At 41.0% G+C, this 15709-nt stretch overlaps 1 protein-coding gene across 1 annotated transcript in view; it reads left to right on the forward strand.

Moving 5' to 3' along the window:
* Nucleotides 1–15709, forward strand: part of SVEP1 (sushi, von Willebrand factor type A, EGF and pentraxin domain containing 1) — a gene marked incomplete at both ends in the record, with an annotated part of 210241 nt that overhangs the window by 136783 nt on the left and 57749 nt on the right. Inside the window, 10 exons of the mRNA XM_080709637.1 lie at nt 327–528; nt 3136–3311; nt 5478–5602; nt 6475–6598; nt 7861–8031; nt 10309–10482; nt 10884–11003; nt 13007–13183; nt 14306–14390; nt 14953–15144. Coding sequence (XP_080565763.1) covers nt 327–528; nt 3136–3311; nt 5478–5602; nt 6475–6598; nt 7861–8031; nt 10309–10482; nt 10884–11003; nt 13007–13183; nt 14306–14390; nt 14953–15144 — 1546 coding nt within the window. The remainder of the gene's footprint in view (nt 1–326; nt 529–3135; nt 3312–5477; nt 5603–6474; nt 6599–7860; nt 8032–10308; nt 10483–10883; nt 11004–13006; nt 13184–14305; nt 14391–14952; nt 15145–15709) is intronic.

Raw genomic sequence — 15709 nt, forward strand, 5'->3', positions numbered from 1 at the left:
GAGCTACACCCTCAGCCCTATTTTTTATTCTTTATTTTGAAACAGGGTCTCACTAAATTGTAGAGGGCCTCACTAAGTAGCTGAGGTTGTCCTCGAATCTGTGATCCTCCTGTCTCAACCTCCCCAGTACTGGGATTACAAGTGTGTGCCACCATGCCCGGCTATTTTGTAAAAACTTTTTACTTAATTCTGAAACCGCTCCTCAAGTAGTCATGCTTTCTGAAAGGCAGCTTCTCTGACAGTCATGCTGCTTACCTGTGGCCTACTTCAGACAGTTGGAAATGCTTTATAAGCACCCATCTGCACACGTCTCTTCTTTGTTGCAGAACAGCCTATAGGTTTTAACCTGGATTTTGAAGTTTCTGGCATCTATGGGTATGTCATGATGGATGGTGTGCTTCCGTCCCTTAACGCCGTAACCTGCGCATTCTGGATGAAGTCCTCTGACCTCATCAACTATGGAACACCCATCTCCTATGCGCTGGAAGGTGACCGAGACAACACCTTCCTCCTTACCGATTACAATGGGTAAGCACAAGGGTCAGGATGGAAATGCTTAGGACCTGCCGTGGCAGCTGTCAGAACAGGGAGGGTCAGGAGCTGCATGAGGACAGTATCACTAGTCCATGTCCATACAAGTTCTATAAGGAAAAGCTTTGTTGCAATTGCACAGATACCCATCATGTTTTGCTGCTCACCAAGTATTTTAATTGTCTGGCTTCATTTGATAGACACAAAGACAGGAGCAATTGGTGCCCCTTTGTACAGATAGTAAAACAAATTTTCAGAGAGACTCAATGATTTCACCCAAGTGTCACACCCTGGGAGGGGCAGAGTTAACTCTCAAACCCAGACTCTAAGACTGATCCTCTTTCTTTACATAGAAGGACTTCCAAAGCTTAATGGTTTTCAGTGGTATTGTTGACCCATGAGAGACAGGCAGAGTGAGCCTGAACCAGCCCACAAACACAATATGCAAGATGATACTTCTCTATTTTATTAGAATCAGTTAATTCTGACTCCAGGGCCCCCTCCCTCTGCACTGTCAGGAAAGTCCCTTCAGTTATACCCAGGGTTTTGCTTAAGAGCCACAGACTCAGGCAGGACCTCCATCCTTGGTAATCTGTCTACACTTCTTACCGTTGAGCCGCTCATTGGCTTGGCCTCTCTGCTCTCTTCCGCATGTATAATTCTGGACAAGTCTGCAAGCCCACACCTTCAGTCTGGACAGCCCCTGAGGAGCACCGAATGGCCTTTTCCCTCTGCTCCACCCACATGGCTGGCCTTTTAGTGAGCAGGATGCAGGCCCCAGAGTCCCCCTGAGCTCTCTGTCTTCTCTTCCAAGCAGAAAGCCTCACTGTTCTGGTGGAAATCTTCCCATTCTCAAATAATATTTTTCTTGGTAGAGCTGAGCTTTCAGAAAAAAAATTCAAGAAGTTTGTAAAAATTCTCCCTGAAGGTAAAATGTGTATAAAGTATGAACCTATTGCCTGCTTGGATAGGGAAAAGAGAATTGAATACAGAAAGAGAACAATATTATGAAAATATTACTTTTGCATAAATGTCTTTGCATAGGGTTTGGGTTTAAGAAGATTTTGGAAAGGTATTAAATGAATGTTTATCTTTCATATCAATGTTCTCTAGACATTTCTTTTTCCTCTTTTGTTTTTGAAGATTCTTCGTTTTGTTTATTACCTTTGAATTTCTCCAGGTGATGTGATTGTTGAAAACCTCTTTCAGTTGGCCACCCTAGTTTAGTTCCAATAATTCTTTTTTTTTTTTTTTGGATTTCTGTACTTTGTTTATCATGGGACTACTTCTGCATGCAAATGTCTTAGCCCATTGCAGCTGATGTGACAAAACAGGTGGCTCATAAGCCACAGAAATGCATTTCCCACAGTTTTGGAGACCGGGAAGTCTAATTTGAGGCACTGGCAAAATTGGTATTGGCTGTTACTTTCTGATCCATAGACAGCATGTTTTTGCTTTGTCTTTAGATGGTGACTCAGCAGGGGGTTCTTTTAGGCCTCTTTTATAAGTACAATAATGTTATTCTTAGAGGCAGTCCCTTACGACCCAATCACTTCTCAAAGCCCCCACTTCCTAATACCATCACACTAGTGATTAGGTGTTAATCTATGAATTTTTAATATACCTTTGTTGATACATTGCAGTCACACACAATATTGACTTTCAGAGTGATAGGGACATCCATTCAACAGCACTTGGTGAGCTTATCCCAGATCCCTCCCCTTCTGATGTATGATACTGAGACTGGCACTGGTAATTATATATGTTAGGCTCTATATAATTATTAAATATATATATAGTATCAATTGAAGTATTTTCTCTAGCAAGTTACTCCCCCCTGAAGCCCCTTCCATTGTCCCACTGGTGTATATCTTCCTTTATATGGAGTTCCTAGTTTCTCCCTAGCTTCTACATATGAAAGAAAGCATATGACCCTTTACTATATGAATTTGAGAGAATACACATATTCAACCCAGCACAGCAACCATAGTTGACCTTCCATGGGATATCTGAAGCTTGTTCTTGACCTCAGAAAATGTACATTCTAGGGGAAGAGATATCATTCTAATATTTATGCAACTCTCAGTCCATCTATTCTTTGTGCTGTTGGGGGGGTGGGGTCTGGGGATGAAACCCAGTGGCATTCAACCTCCAAGGTACACCCCCTGCCCTATTTTCTATTCTTTATTTTGAAACAGGGTCTCACTAAGTTGCAAAGGGCCTCACTAAGTAGCTGAGGCTAGCCTCAAACTCCGATCCTCTGGTCTCAGCTTCCTGTATGCTGGGATTACAAGCGTGCTCCACCACGCCCGGCTTCCATCTTTTCTTAACTCTCTCCAAAACAGACTTGTGGAGAATTGTCTTAAATTAGACAACCCTCTTGTCTCATCCTAAGACTTTTTCTTAGCACTCAGTGTTTAAGAAACACAAAAATGGGCAGTGAGCTACTATTAAGTAGCATTAGTAAAGCAAATCTGCTTCTATGAAAAATGGCCAAATGGAGAAAAAGAACTAATGGGTATACACGAAGAAGAAAACACATGGCCCACAGAAAGGATTGCAACACATAAGTGATGACTTATTCCGGGGACGCTCTCTCCACAGCTGGGTTCTTTATGTGAATGGCAAGGTAAAGATAACAAACTGTCCCTCAGTGAATGACGGCATTTGGCATCATATCGCCATCACGTGGACAACTGCCGGTGGCGCCTGGAAAGTCTACATCGATGGAAAGTTATCCGACAGTGGCACTGGCCTCTCTGTTGGAACGGCCATACCTGGTATGTCTCAGCAAAACATGTCTGATTCCATTAGACTCCAGAGATGGTGTTGCTTAAGTGACCATCAAGTTTGCTGGCTCTGTTGTCCTTGATTTTGTACAAAGATCCTCAGGTATCTCTTGATGAGCCCAACCAGAAGCTATGAGATGTGTTTTCCTAGCTGAGCTGTGTGACTCTGTGTAAGAAATGCCTTTGAGAAATCTATGTTAATACTACCAAGAAGTGAGTTTAACTAACAGGTGGTTGTTAAATTCTCTTCCAAGAAGGAAAGTCTTTGAGGGTTTTTTTGCTTGTTTCTTTTAGGGATTTTTGTTTTGTTTTGTTCTGAAATCAGTCTAAAAGCTGGAGGACTGCTAATAGCTGTCTATATTTTATGCTCTTTTTTTAAATAGGACTAAATTCCTTCTCTAAAAATACTTTAAAATAAGTATTCAGAGAGATTTAGTCAAAATAATGCAAAAGTATTACACAGCAATTAGCTTGCTCTATCTAGATACATCTACAGAAGGATTATATATTTAAATTTTTTACATTAGTCATTTATTTTAGATATTAAAAATGGTGGCCGGATAAAAAAATTAACCAAAAATAATTTAAAATACTAAAAATTGACTAATATGAACAAGTTGTATGAAACCAAGATATAGGAATAAATCCAGTACAAAAAGAACTAATCCTGATCAAACCGTGATGAGAATAGATTTGCAAAGCCTCTAAACAGATCTTTATTTTATTTTTTAGAAAAGTTTTGCCCCTGCAATCTTTAACTTTAAAGACTAAGAGACTCTACAGGGATCAAACTAAAGTTGGTTTACTTATGAATGTAAAGAATATATGCTGGGCACCGCCAAGGTGGGTTAGGCACCTGTGTGAGGCACCAATGGTGAACCAAACCTGTGAGATATTGACCCACGATCGTACTAAGCGATTTGCCATTCACACTGAGGCAAGCCGTGTAGATGGAGGAATGCAACCCTTCTCTGTGATATCCCTTCACCCAGGAGCTGGTTGTGGAAGGAAGAGTCCAGGAAGGATGGGAGAGGTGTTTGAGCTGAACTCTCAAGGAGATTTGAAAGACCTAGAAGAAGACCCATGGATCTGGAATGTAGGCTGTAAGAGGGAACAAGAGGCATGCAGCTAGAGCAGAAAGTCAAGGCTCCATCATGTGGGTCTTGCAGGACAGGGAAAGGACTGAGACTCTCATGGTAAAATCATTGGAAGTCACTGAGGGGTGTTTTGATGGATGACTGGGGGAGGGGGCAAATGGGAGGGGGATGACCAGGTCATTCCTGGTGTGAGCAGAAGGAACCAAGACGGCAAATGTGAAAAGCCCTAAGCAGCACCGTCCTCTAATCCGAGGACAGAAGGATGTCCAGGTGACAGGGAGGCATAGAAAGATAATATCAAAAGTGATAAGAGGCATCTTCTGCTTTTCTACTGGGAAACAAACTAAGGACAAATGAAAAACAAAGGAGAGAGTAGCTCTCCTCTGAACACCCTACAGTAATTGAAGAAATTGATGCAACACACGGGGAGGCCGGGCTGTGAGTCCAAATACGAAGAAGCATCTGTCAGGGGCCAGGCCAGTCGACGAGGGCATGCAGACATGAGAGCCTCAAGGGCAGCTCTAGCAAGAAAGACAGGGCAGGGTCACCTGGATTTTGTTGTGAGAAGAGGAGAGAAAAGGAAGCTCATGGGTTTAGTGAATTTAGACAGGGAGGATGCTCTGTAAAGAAAGGGATAGGAAAAATTAGTTTGAACGGGAGGGAAGTTTGCAGGAAGCAGACAAACAAGTAGCATCAGACAAATGAAGTGGGAGCCCTGGGAAATCAACAAAGAAGCTGCCTTTGAGAATCATGTGAGTGCCTTAAAAGATTAGTGCAGTGTTTAAGGTGATTTTGATGAGAGTACTCTCAATACATTTAAAATACCTTGATTCTTTGTAAAACATACTTGAACAAAAAGCTGATATAAAAGCCAAAGCTTCCTTGTCATCCCTAAAGGTACCCAGGGTAGGAGTCATTGCCAGAACTTAGGTAAATCTGTTGGGATGAAGCAGAGCCACTCAACTGGGATAAAGCGGCCACTCCCAGTGATTTGCCTGACCGTTTAGGAGTAATAGACCATTGGGCCAGTTTTCCTCCTGTTTTCTCTCTTTCTCTTCAGGTGGTGGTGCATTAGTTCTTGGGCAAGAACAAGACAAAAAAGGAGAGGGATTCAACCCCGCTGAGTCTTTTGTGGGCTCCATAAGCCAGCTCAACCTCTGGGACTATGTCCTGTCTCCACAGCAGGTCAATTCCATTTTCAGTGTATGACAGTAATGAGATGCAAAGGTACAAACCTAGTTAATATGTGAACAGCTTCATGGTGCCGCCTCTTACTGCAAGCTCTTGGTTCTCAGAATGTCACCAATGTCACTGGATGTGACAGCCAACCTAGGCAGAAGTTGTCTATGGTTATTTTCACCATGTTTAGTTTCCTGGTGAGGTTCTGAAATTTTATTGGAAATGAGTGTATTTGCGACATCTTGCCGTTTCAGCGCTAGAAAGAATTCTAGAGGCTAATACTTCATATCTCTTGCATTAAACTCTGGGAAACCAGGTTGTGCAAGATCATCCCTAGAGAGTGAGAGTTAAGTTAGTGGTAAAAGCCAGTATGGAGTCAAACAGCCTGGGTTCAAATCCCAGTTCACCAGAGACTTGCTGGGAAGATTTTGAACATGTTTCTTCATCTCTCTAAGCTTCTGTCTTCTTACCTATAAAAGACAGAAAAGTAGGACTACATTGCAGAGATGGATAAGCATTCGCCCTTATAATGATAGTGGCAGGACTTCTGTGAGCCTCAGTTTCCCCAAGTCTACATCAGAAGTTAGAGACATAGAATGAGGCAGGGGGAGGCTCTACAATCCCTTCAACTCTAAAACTTTAGACAAGAAGCCCCATGCATAGGATTTCAAAGTTTCAGGCAACAGCGAGTCTATTGGGATAAATATTTGGGAAAGGAAATGGTGTGGTGGGGGGTAGAAGATGATACCATGCAAAAGCCCAGTTTCCTTCACCTCTACCCCTCAAAAATCCACAGATGTTTTAATTGGGACTAAATAAAATAACTCCCTCTTAGTGGCATAGCAAGGCTTATCTAAAATGTGTTTTTAAACTTTCAGGTGAAATCACTGGCTACCTCCTGCCCAGAGGAACTCAGTAGAGGAAATGTATTAGCTTGGCCTGACTTCTTGTCAGGAATTGTGGGGAAAGTGAAGATCGATTCCAAGAGCATATTCTGTTCTGGTGAGAATTTTCATCTTCCATTGACTTGGCCAGCTCTTAACTACCCTGGGGTTTAATAGTTTAAAGGCAAAAGGAGATAATTCAGAATTCTGTAGTGGTCAAATCAGGTATGACAGTCAATCTACACTTTAGTAGTTCATATTTACCTTATGTTCATCCAAAGGATTTTTTTAATGTTAAAATACATTCTGTATAACAAGGCACAAATTAATTGGAATATTCAGTAATTCAGAATGAAATGAGGAAGATAGGGTGAGAGGGGAGATGTGGTTACTTTTTTTTATTGCCCACCAAAGTCTTATGCTCCTATTTGAGATGGTTTGTTTCTATATTCCTTAGCATCTGTCTAGGAACAGGTAAAATAGGGAGAAATGCAATGAATCTTGCCATCTACTCACCAACAAACTCTGGATGATTAAAACTGTCTCATAAAATCAGAAGTATTTAAAGCCCAGCATGGTGGTGCATGCCTGTCATCCTAGTGCTTGGGAGGTTGAGGCAGGAAGATCGCAGGTTCAAAGCCAGCCTCAGCAATTCACTGAGGCCCTCAGCAGCTTAGCAAGACTGTTTCAAAATTTTAAAAATTTAAAAAGGGAAAGGACTTGGGATGCAGCTCAGAGGCAGGATGCCCCTGAATTCAATCCCCAGCACACATCACACACACACACACACACACACACACACACACACACACACACACACATTTTTTAGAATGTTCTAAGCTGGGTGTGGTGGCGCTGCTTGTAATCCCAGCACTTGGGAGGCTGGGACAGGAGGATTGCGGTTCACAGACAGCCTCAGCTACTTAGTGAGGCCCTTTGCAACTCCGTGAGACACTGTTTAAAAATAAAGAATAAAAAATAGGTCTGGAAGTGTAGTTCAAAGGTAGAATGCCCCTGGGTTCCATCCCCAATAGTAAAATAAAAAAAAAAGAAAGAAAAGAAAGAAAAAGAAAGAAAGAAAGAAAGAAAGAAAGTTAGTTCTAGAATTCATGGCTTTTGAAAACTTATAAAAGCATTTCATTTATAAAACAAAAATATTATTTGTATCTTTAAAAATATTCTGCAGACTTCACTTGAAAGGTGAGACATTCTGTGTTGACTCAGTTTTCTCTAACAGTTTTGCTGGCCAATGGTCGGGGTATATGATAAGTTGTTTTAATCGCAGGAGAGTGGCTCTCCCACTCTGACACAAAACGGGATCTGAACCTCGTGAGCTGCTGCGTGTCTGACCAGCTCTGCACCTGTGTTCTTTGCCCTTAGATTGTCCACCTTTAGACGGAGCAGTACCTCATCTACGAACCGCAGCAGTAGATTTTAAGCCAGGAGCCAGAGTTAGCCTGCTTTGTGACCCAGGCTTCCAGCTGGTGGGGAACCCTGTGCAGTACTGCCTGAACCAAGGACAGTGGACACAGCCTCTCCCTCGCTGTGAACGTAAGTTGCCTTTGGAGAAGCCACCTCAGTGGCCTTGAAAAATACTGAAACCAAATGAACCCTTGTCAGGAATGCTCCACAAGAGCTCAATACCTAATAGTAGCAAATACAGCCAATCATTTTTGGAGGGAGGGGCTGATGATGACCCTAAGACACACTTGCAAATTCACCCAGGTGACAGGAGGAACTGGGGAAGAGGGAAATAGACCTTGAAGGCCAGAGGCCCAGAGGGAGCCGAGGCTTCCCAGTGGGGCAGCTGGAGGAGGTCTCTGGGGCTGAGTGCACACATTTATTCCATTAGTTAGCAATCTTTTAAAGTGTCTACTATATTCCAGGCACCGCTCTAAGTTCTGAAGATGCAGCAGTTCCAACAAAACTCTCTGTTTACAGCAGGGCGTGGTGGCGCATGCTTGTAATCCTAGCATTCGGGAGGCTGAGACAGGAGGATTGCAGTTCGCAGCCAGCCTCAGCCACTTAGTGAGGTCCTTTGCAACTCAGTGAAACCCTGTTTCAAAATAAAGAATAAAAAGCAAGGCGTGGTGGCGCACGTTTGTAATCCCAGCGCTTGGGAGGCTGAGACAGGAGGATTGCGCAGGTTCAAAGCCAGCCTCGGCTACTTAGTGAGGCTCTCAGCAATTTAGTGAGACCCTGTTTCCAAATAAAGTATAAAATAGGTCTGGGAGTATAGCCTGGAGGTAGAAAGCCTCTTGGTTTCACCCCCAGAACCACCAAATAAATAAATAAATTAATTAATAATAATAATAATAATAATAAAAGAATAAAAAATAGGGCTGGGGGTGTAGCTCAGAGGTAGATACCCCCAGGTTTCATCCCTAGTACTGAAAAAAAAGAGTGCTTCTGTTTACATTTCAAGTAGGAGAGACAAAAATTAATAAACAAGCAAATACAGTAAATAATAATGTTAGGAACTAGAAAAATATATCAAGGTAGGGAAATCCAAAGTGAGAATGTTGCCTGGAGGCAAGCCTTCTCTTCCAGATAAGAAAATGCGCCAGTACCTCCTGGCCTAACACATATTTACCTTCTCACCGATCTGCCTAACCTGACAGTATGCTCCACAGGGCAAGAGACCTGTCTCTTTGGTTTGTTGTTATCACCACCTAGGAGAATGTTGGATGGATAGTAGGACCTACATAATTATTTCTTTTTTTAATTATAAAGTTGATATTAAAATTGTTTTGAAATATGTGCATATATCCTTTGTAACTTTAAAACATATCTTCCTCCAATAGTGAGATGTGTATGTAAAATGTTTCACTTTTATTTATTTTGATCTTTGTTATGAATTTACATTGAACTAAAAATGATTTTTTAGAAAACACACATCTAGCTGGGCATGGTGGCGCATACTTGTAATCCCAGCATTTGGGAGGCTGAGACAGGAGGGTCACGGTTCGCAGACAGTCTCAGCTACTTAGTGAGGCGCTTTGCAACTCAGTGAGACCCTGTTTCAAAATAAAGAATAAAAAATAGGGCTAGAGGTATAGCTCGGAGGTAGGATGCTCCTGGGTTCAATCCCCAGTACTGCAAAAAAAGAAGAGAAAAGAAAAGAAAATATTCATCTAGAATTCTTTTTATTTATTTATTTATTTTGGTGGTACTGGGGGTGGAACCCAGGGGCTTTCTAGCTCCAGGTTATACTCCCAGACCTATTTTATATTTTATTTGAAAACAGGGTCTCACTAAGTTGCTGAGATCCTCACTAAGTAGCTGAGGCTGCCTTCAAACCTGTGCCATTCTCCTCTCAGCCTCCCAAGCGCGGGGATTACAAGCATGCACCACCACGCCCGGCCTAGAATCCTTTAAATATCTTAAACATCATCTTCTAAATGTAGAGCAGCTTTGAATAGGCCTATTAGAGTCTGTTGCCTCCAGCTATTGTTTCTCTTTGATTTGGACATTGATGGTACTTTATTTATATCAAACTTATATCTTGCTTCTTTTTTAAACTTTTTATTGGTGCATTGTAGTCATACATCTCAGTGGGGTACAAGATGGTAGAGGCATACACGCACACATCAGTCATTTAGCCCTTTATGACCGAGTCACGTGCCTGTTATGAGCTACAGAGTGTGCTACGTGCCGTGGCTGATGTGTGGCTGCTAACACTCCTAGGATATTCTCAACCCAACGCTGATGTGAGAGAGAAAAATCTGTGCTCAGCTGAACTATGACAGCACTAGGTTAGTGTAAATAAGATGTCATTCTGTGCATTTTGCTCACAGTGAGGCTGTGTTCTCTCTGGCCCCACTGCAGGCATCAGCTGTGGGGTGCCTCCCGCCTTGGAGAACGGCCTTTATTCAGCTGAGGACTTCCATGCTGGCAGCACAGTGACTTACCAGTGCAACAATGGCTACTACTTGTTGGGTGATTCGAGGATGTTCTGTACAGATAACGGGAGCTGGAATGGCATTTCACCATCATGCCTCGGTGAGATGAATGTTGGCAGTTACCATGTGGGTTTACTCGAGCTCTCCGGGAAACAGCTAGCGCAGATTCCTGCGGCCCCAGGGGCATTTCTTTGTTAACTTCACCTCATCCCAGTAAACTCTGGGCAAGCCGTAATGACTGAGCAGCCGTCCCTGGAGGTGCCAACAATGTTCTCAATTTTTGTCAGGCTCAACACTTTCTCTCTCCCCCTCTATCCCTGTTCTTCTATGTGCCCTCCTATAAACTAGAAAAAAAAAACCTTTTATTGTGTATCTGTAATAGGATTGAGACTAATATGCTTAAATTTTATAAATACATATAAAGCACTATGGTAAAAACAAATGTATGATACATAAGACACATGAGTCAAGTTGAATATGTGCAAGCTGTCTTTATTTTAGATGTTGATGAGTGCGCGGTTGGATCAGACTGTAGTGTGCACGCTTCCTGCCTGAATACCAATGGGTCCTACATCTGCTCGTGTATCCCGCCATACACAGGCGACGGCAAAAACTGTGCGGGTAAGTAATATAAGTGTGGCTGCAAAGTCCTATTTCAATTTTACTTTATATGTTTATATAGCATATATTTACGTAATATATATGTTACTTATTTTAGGAGTATGTTATCTTATAATAAGTCAAGAGTTTCCAATTTAAAGGCATATAGGTAGATGGAGAAGAAAAACATAAAAGATATACAAGTAACAACTAAAGTGGTTTAAGTTAGCAATGTGCCTCTCCCAACTTATCAGCTTCTGAATAACAAAACTTAGAGCCAACTACATGATTACATTATATATACAATATGTTATACATTGCCAGGGTATTGAAGAAATGTCTACACAGTCCAAGAATAATAAAATGGATTTAGAAATATAATCAGTGGTCTCATGATCTCTCTGCCAAGAAGATTCTTCATAACATCTTTATTATGTTCACGTCTTTCCTCTGTTTCAGTCACAAAAACATAACACTGAATAAAATAGACATCTTGCCTTACCAGATATCTGTATTTTATAACATGGATTATTGCAATCCATCTCTTACCCCATTCATGTCTTTTGTTGTTGTTGTTGTTGTTGTTGTGAAGAGTAACTACCAGAACTTAGTAAGATAGAAAGTAAAGAGGAATTTGAAATAGTAGGTCAAACCATCTGGCTGTTGGTCCTCAAAGCAAAGTTCTGCAATGAGAGGGGGGGGGGAGAGGGAGGGAGGGAGGGAGGGAGGGAGGGAGGGAGAGAGAGAGAGAGAGAGAGAGAGAGAGAGAGAGAGAGAGAGGCTCAACCCAGAGGTTATACATGACAAAGAGATCACATTTCCCACAGCAAAACACACATACACACACACACACACACACACACACACACACACACAATAAAAGCAACACTAACAACCAAAACAAAATGTCAGTGAGTCAGACAAGAGAAATGGAAACATAAACTATATTAAGCTAGTATATTTCTTTGTTAAACAGAGAATTTGCATGTTTATGCACATACATCACCCTATTCTCATGCTGAGAAATCCTTGCGCTCTGCATTATTTAAGAATATATCACAAAATTTGCCTGTGGAAATGCCTGTTTAGATACATTCTTCTGTTTAAAGGATGAGACAAGGAGACACCACTTACTTCTATTAAAAATCTATAGAGCTGGTCTGGGGGTGCACACCTGCGTCCCAGTACTTAAGAGGCTGAGACAGGAGAATTGTGGGTTCAAATCCAGCCTCAGGAACTTAGTGAGGCCCTGTTTTCAAATAAAAAATAAAAAAGGACTGGGGGAATAGCTCAGAGGTAGAATGCCCCTGTGTTCAATTCCCAGCACCATAAAATAACTTTAATACAAACCCATCAGGAGAAAAAATGTTAGGATGAAAACAATATAGAAAGGCAAACACTATAGAACTAGAGGCTAGTACATCAGTCAGTGAGCTCTGAGACCAATTGACCACTGGGTTTATCTAAAAGAGATATTCTGACTACAATGTACCAATAAAAAGTTAAAAAACAAAATAAATAAATATATTCTAAATTTGAGTTGAAATTGCACTTAGTCCAGAGTGGCAACTGGACTCCAGTTTGTGCATAGGAGAAGTTTATGATTGACTGTCTGTTTGGAAAGGGAGACTAGCAACTTCTCTGAATCTGCTAATATACAATCTTTCCATCAACTTGAGACCAAGTAAGTCTCTTTTTAAAAATGGTGTGAGTTTGGGGTGAGGTTGGAGGGTTAAAGCCCTCTGAGCTATGCTCTGATGCCATCGCTACTTCCCAAATTAACAACTACCTTTTAAGCCAAATAAACCTTGTGTATTTTATTAGTCGTTCTTTTTCAAAGTATTATCGCTTAAATGCCTACTAACTATATATTCTGGCCTAATGTCCCATGCGTTCCTGGGTTTCATGTGTCTCCCAGGGATTTTCGTGGCTCCCTTAACTGTAGCGGAATTGTTTTGCTGTGAGACTTGGTACGGTTGTATGACAGCCATTTATTGTTTCACGAAAACACTCTCTGTTTCAAGAACCTATAAAATGCAAGCCTCCAGGAAATCCAGAAAATGGCCATTCTTCTGGAGAGACATATACAGTGGGTGGCAAAGTCACATTTTCATGTGAAGAAGGATACCAACTAATGGGAGTAGCCAAAATCACATGTTTGGAGTCTGGAGAATGGAATCACCAAAGACCACAATGTGAAGGTATATGGAATAAATTTCCCGGGTTGTTTTTTTTTTTTTCCATTGTGTTTAGCAATCCTCGCAAGGTAGGATATAGGCATGTTAAATATGTTTTTGTTTATTATTTTACTTTATTTTCACATAGTGAGTTTCTAATGATGACAACTGAACTGATTCAAAACAGAAGAAAGTAAAGCAAATTTTGCTCCTTGGTAATTGTTTTATGAAAACAGTGCCTAAGCCAGGTGTGGTGGCGCACGCTTGTAATCCCCGCACTTGGGAGGCGGAGACAAGAGGATCATCGTGCAGGTTCAAAGCCAGCACAGCTGGCTTAAGAGACCCTGTTTCCAAATAAAAAAAAATATAAAATAGGTCTGGGAGTATAGCCCTAAGGTAGAAGGGCTTCCAGGAATTCCAGTACCACCAAAAAAAAAAAAAAAAAAACAGTGCCTAAGACCTTTTAAAAGCTGGTAAATATTGTTGTGTCATTATTTAATACTTATTTTCAAGATAATTGAGAATTCCTTGTAGATGGACGTGACCATTAAAGGGCAATGTTATGGATCCTTATGGTGACAGAAGTGTTCCTTAACTCAACCATACCAATTTTAATATTTAGTTTTCCATGTTGTATTTTAGTTTTAGATAATACCTTTGGGAAAATTTAGTACAGAATACATAGGATATCTCTGTGTTATTTGTTAAAAGTACAAGTTAATCTAAAATTATATCAAAATTAAAATTTTAATTTAAAAAGCAGAAGCTGGACATGGTGACACATTCCTTCAATCCTAGTACTTGGGAGGCTGAGACAGGAGAATCACAGGTTCAAGGCCAGCCTCAGCAAATTAGTGAGATTTTTCAGCAATCTAGGGAGACTTTCTTTCAAAACAAGAAATTATAAGTGGGATGGAGGTATAGCTGAGAGGTAGAATGTCTCTGGAGTCTATCCTCAGTTCAAGGATATCTCAAATATTGTGTTATGTCAGTTATTCTTGTCTTGAAACCCAAATGTTAAGTTCATGTTTCCACACAACAAAGAAACATAAAAACAAATCTAGAGCTGTTTCTAAAGCTTTCAGAGATATTTTTTTTGCACAGTGTCTCAGAAAAGGCCACGTGTTTTGCTTTTCTTCCTTTCAGCTGTTTCCTGCGGCGCACCAGCTCTTCCAGAAAATGGTGACATTGATGGATCAATATTTACTTATGGCAGTAAAGTGATATATAGGTGGGTGTCTAAAATTAAAACTACATGGCAGAAGTTGTTGATGACCTGCCAGCAGTGGTATAATACTGAAAGAAAGGGGGGAAATAACCCCAGAGGATGTTTTTAGACTGTTTTTAGTATGGATTAGTATGATGTGAAGAAATCTAATCCAAGAATCTAATGATGGTCAGAATCCTTAAATCCTCTGACCAGTAACCCATAGGCCACCAGCACCCTCTTGAGGCACCTCCAGGATGGACATTGTGAAGGGAACTCTCCAAGCGAATGATCAGTCTTGATCTTCACTCTTAAGCCAAGAATTTTCTTTTGCCTATACTAATCCATGACACAAACTAGAGGCCAGCCAAATTCTTAAATCTGTCCCCTATTTATTACCCAGCAAGTTTATTATGGGGAAGATAAACAGTACTCAAACCTGAAAAAAAAAATTAAGCGTTATTTCTATAGGAAAAAAAAGAAAAAGAAAAAATCCAATATATGTAAATTCCCATTTTTTTTTGAAGTTCACAGTAAGATAAAATTATGCATTCTAAAGCAAGTGACGTTCTGAAATTTTCCTCAGGTGTAATAAAGGCTACACTTTGGCTGGTGATAAGGAATCATCGTGCCTTGCTAATGGTTCTTGGAGTCATTCTTCCCCTGTGTGTGAGCTGGTGAAGTGTTCCAGTCCTGAGACCATAAACAATGGAAAATACAGTCTGAGTGGGCTGACCTACCTTTCTACCGCATCATATTCATGTGAGAATGGATACAGGTAAAGTGGGTGGACACCAGCCCAGCTTCCTAACACACACTGTTACTCATTATCCGCTCACTAGGTTTCTTTTGTATGCAACTCGCTAACTTCAAAAATGAACTTATTAATAGAAGGAGAATCTCAAATTTGTCTGCTTCCCAGAGCCTAGTTATAGTAAATGCCCAGAGAAATATTCAATGTAACTGTGACTCTGGGAGTCCTTTATAGTTCAACTGCTTAAGAATTTAGACTTCAAATATGGAAGCAAAAGTAGTTTAAGAACCGTAGCACGATATCTGATAGCATATCTTTGATTGTTTTTTTGTTGCTGGGGATTGAGCCCAGGGGCATTGTAACTCTGAGCTATATCCCCGGTCCTATTTCACTTTTTATTTTGAAACAAGGTTCAAAATATTGCTGAGGGTCTCATTAAGTTGCTGAGGCTGGCCTGGAACCTGCAATCCTCCTGTCTCAGCCTCCCAAATGCTGGGGTTACAGGCATGCACCACGACACCCACTGACGAGATAACTTTGTGATTAATTTTTTAAATATAAACAGTTTACCAAGTTTTACTCTACATCG

The sequence above is a fragment of the Muscardinus avellanarius genome (genome assembly GCF_963383645.1).
Source record: "Muscardinus avellanarius genome assembly, chromosome: 13".
NCBI lineage: Eukaryota > Metazoa > Chordata > Mammalia > Rodentia > Gliridae > Muscardinus > Muscardinus avellanarius.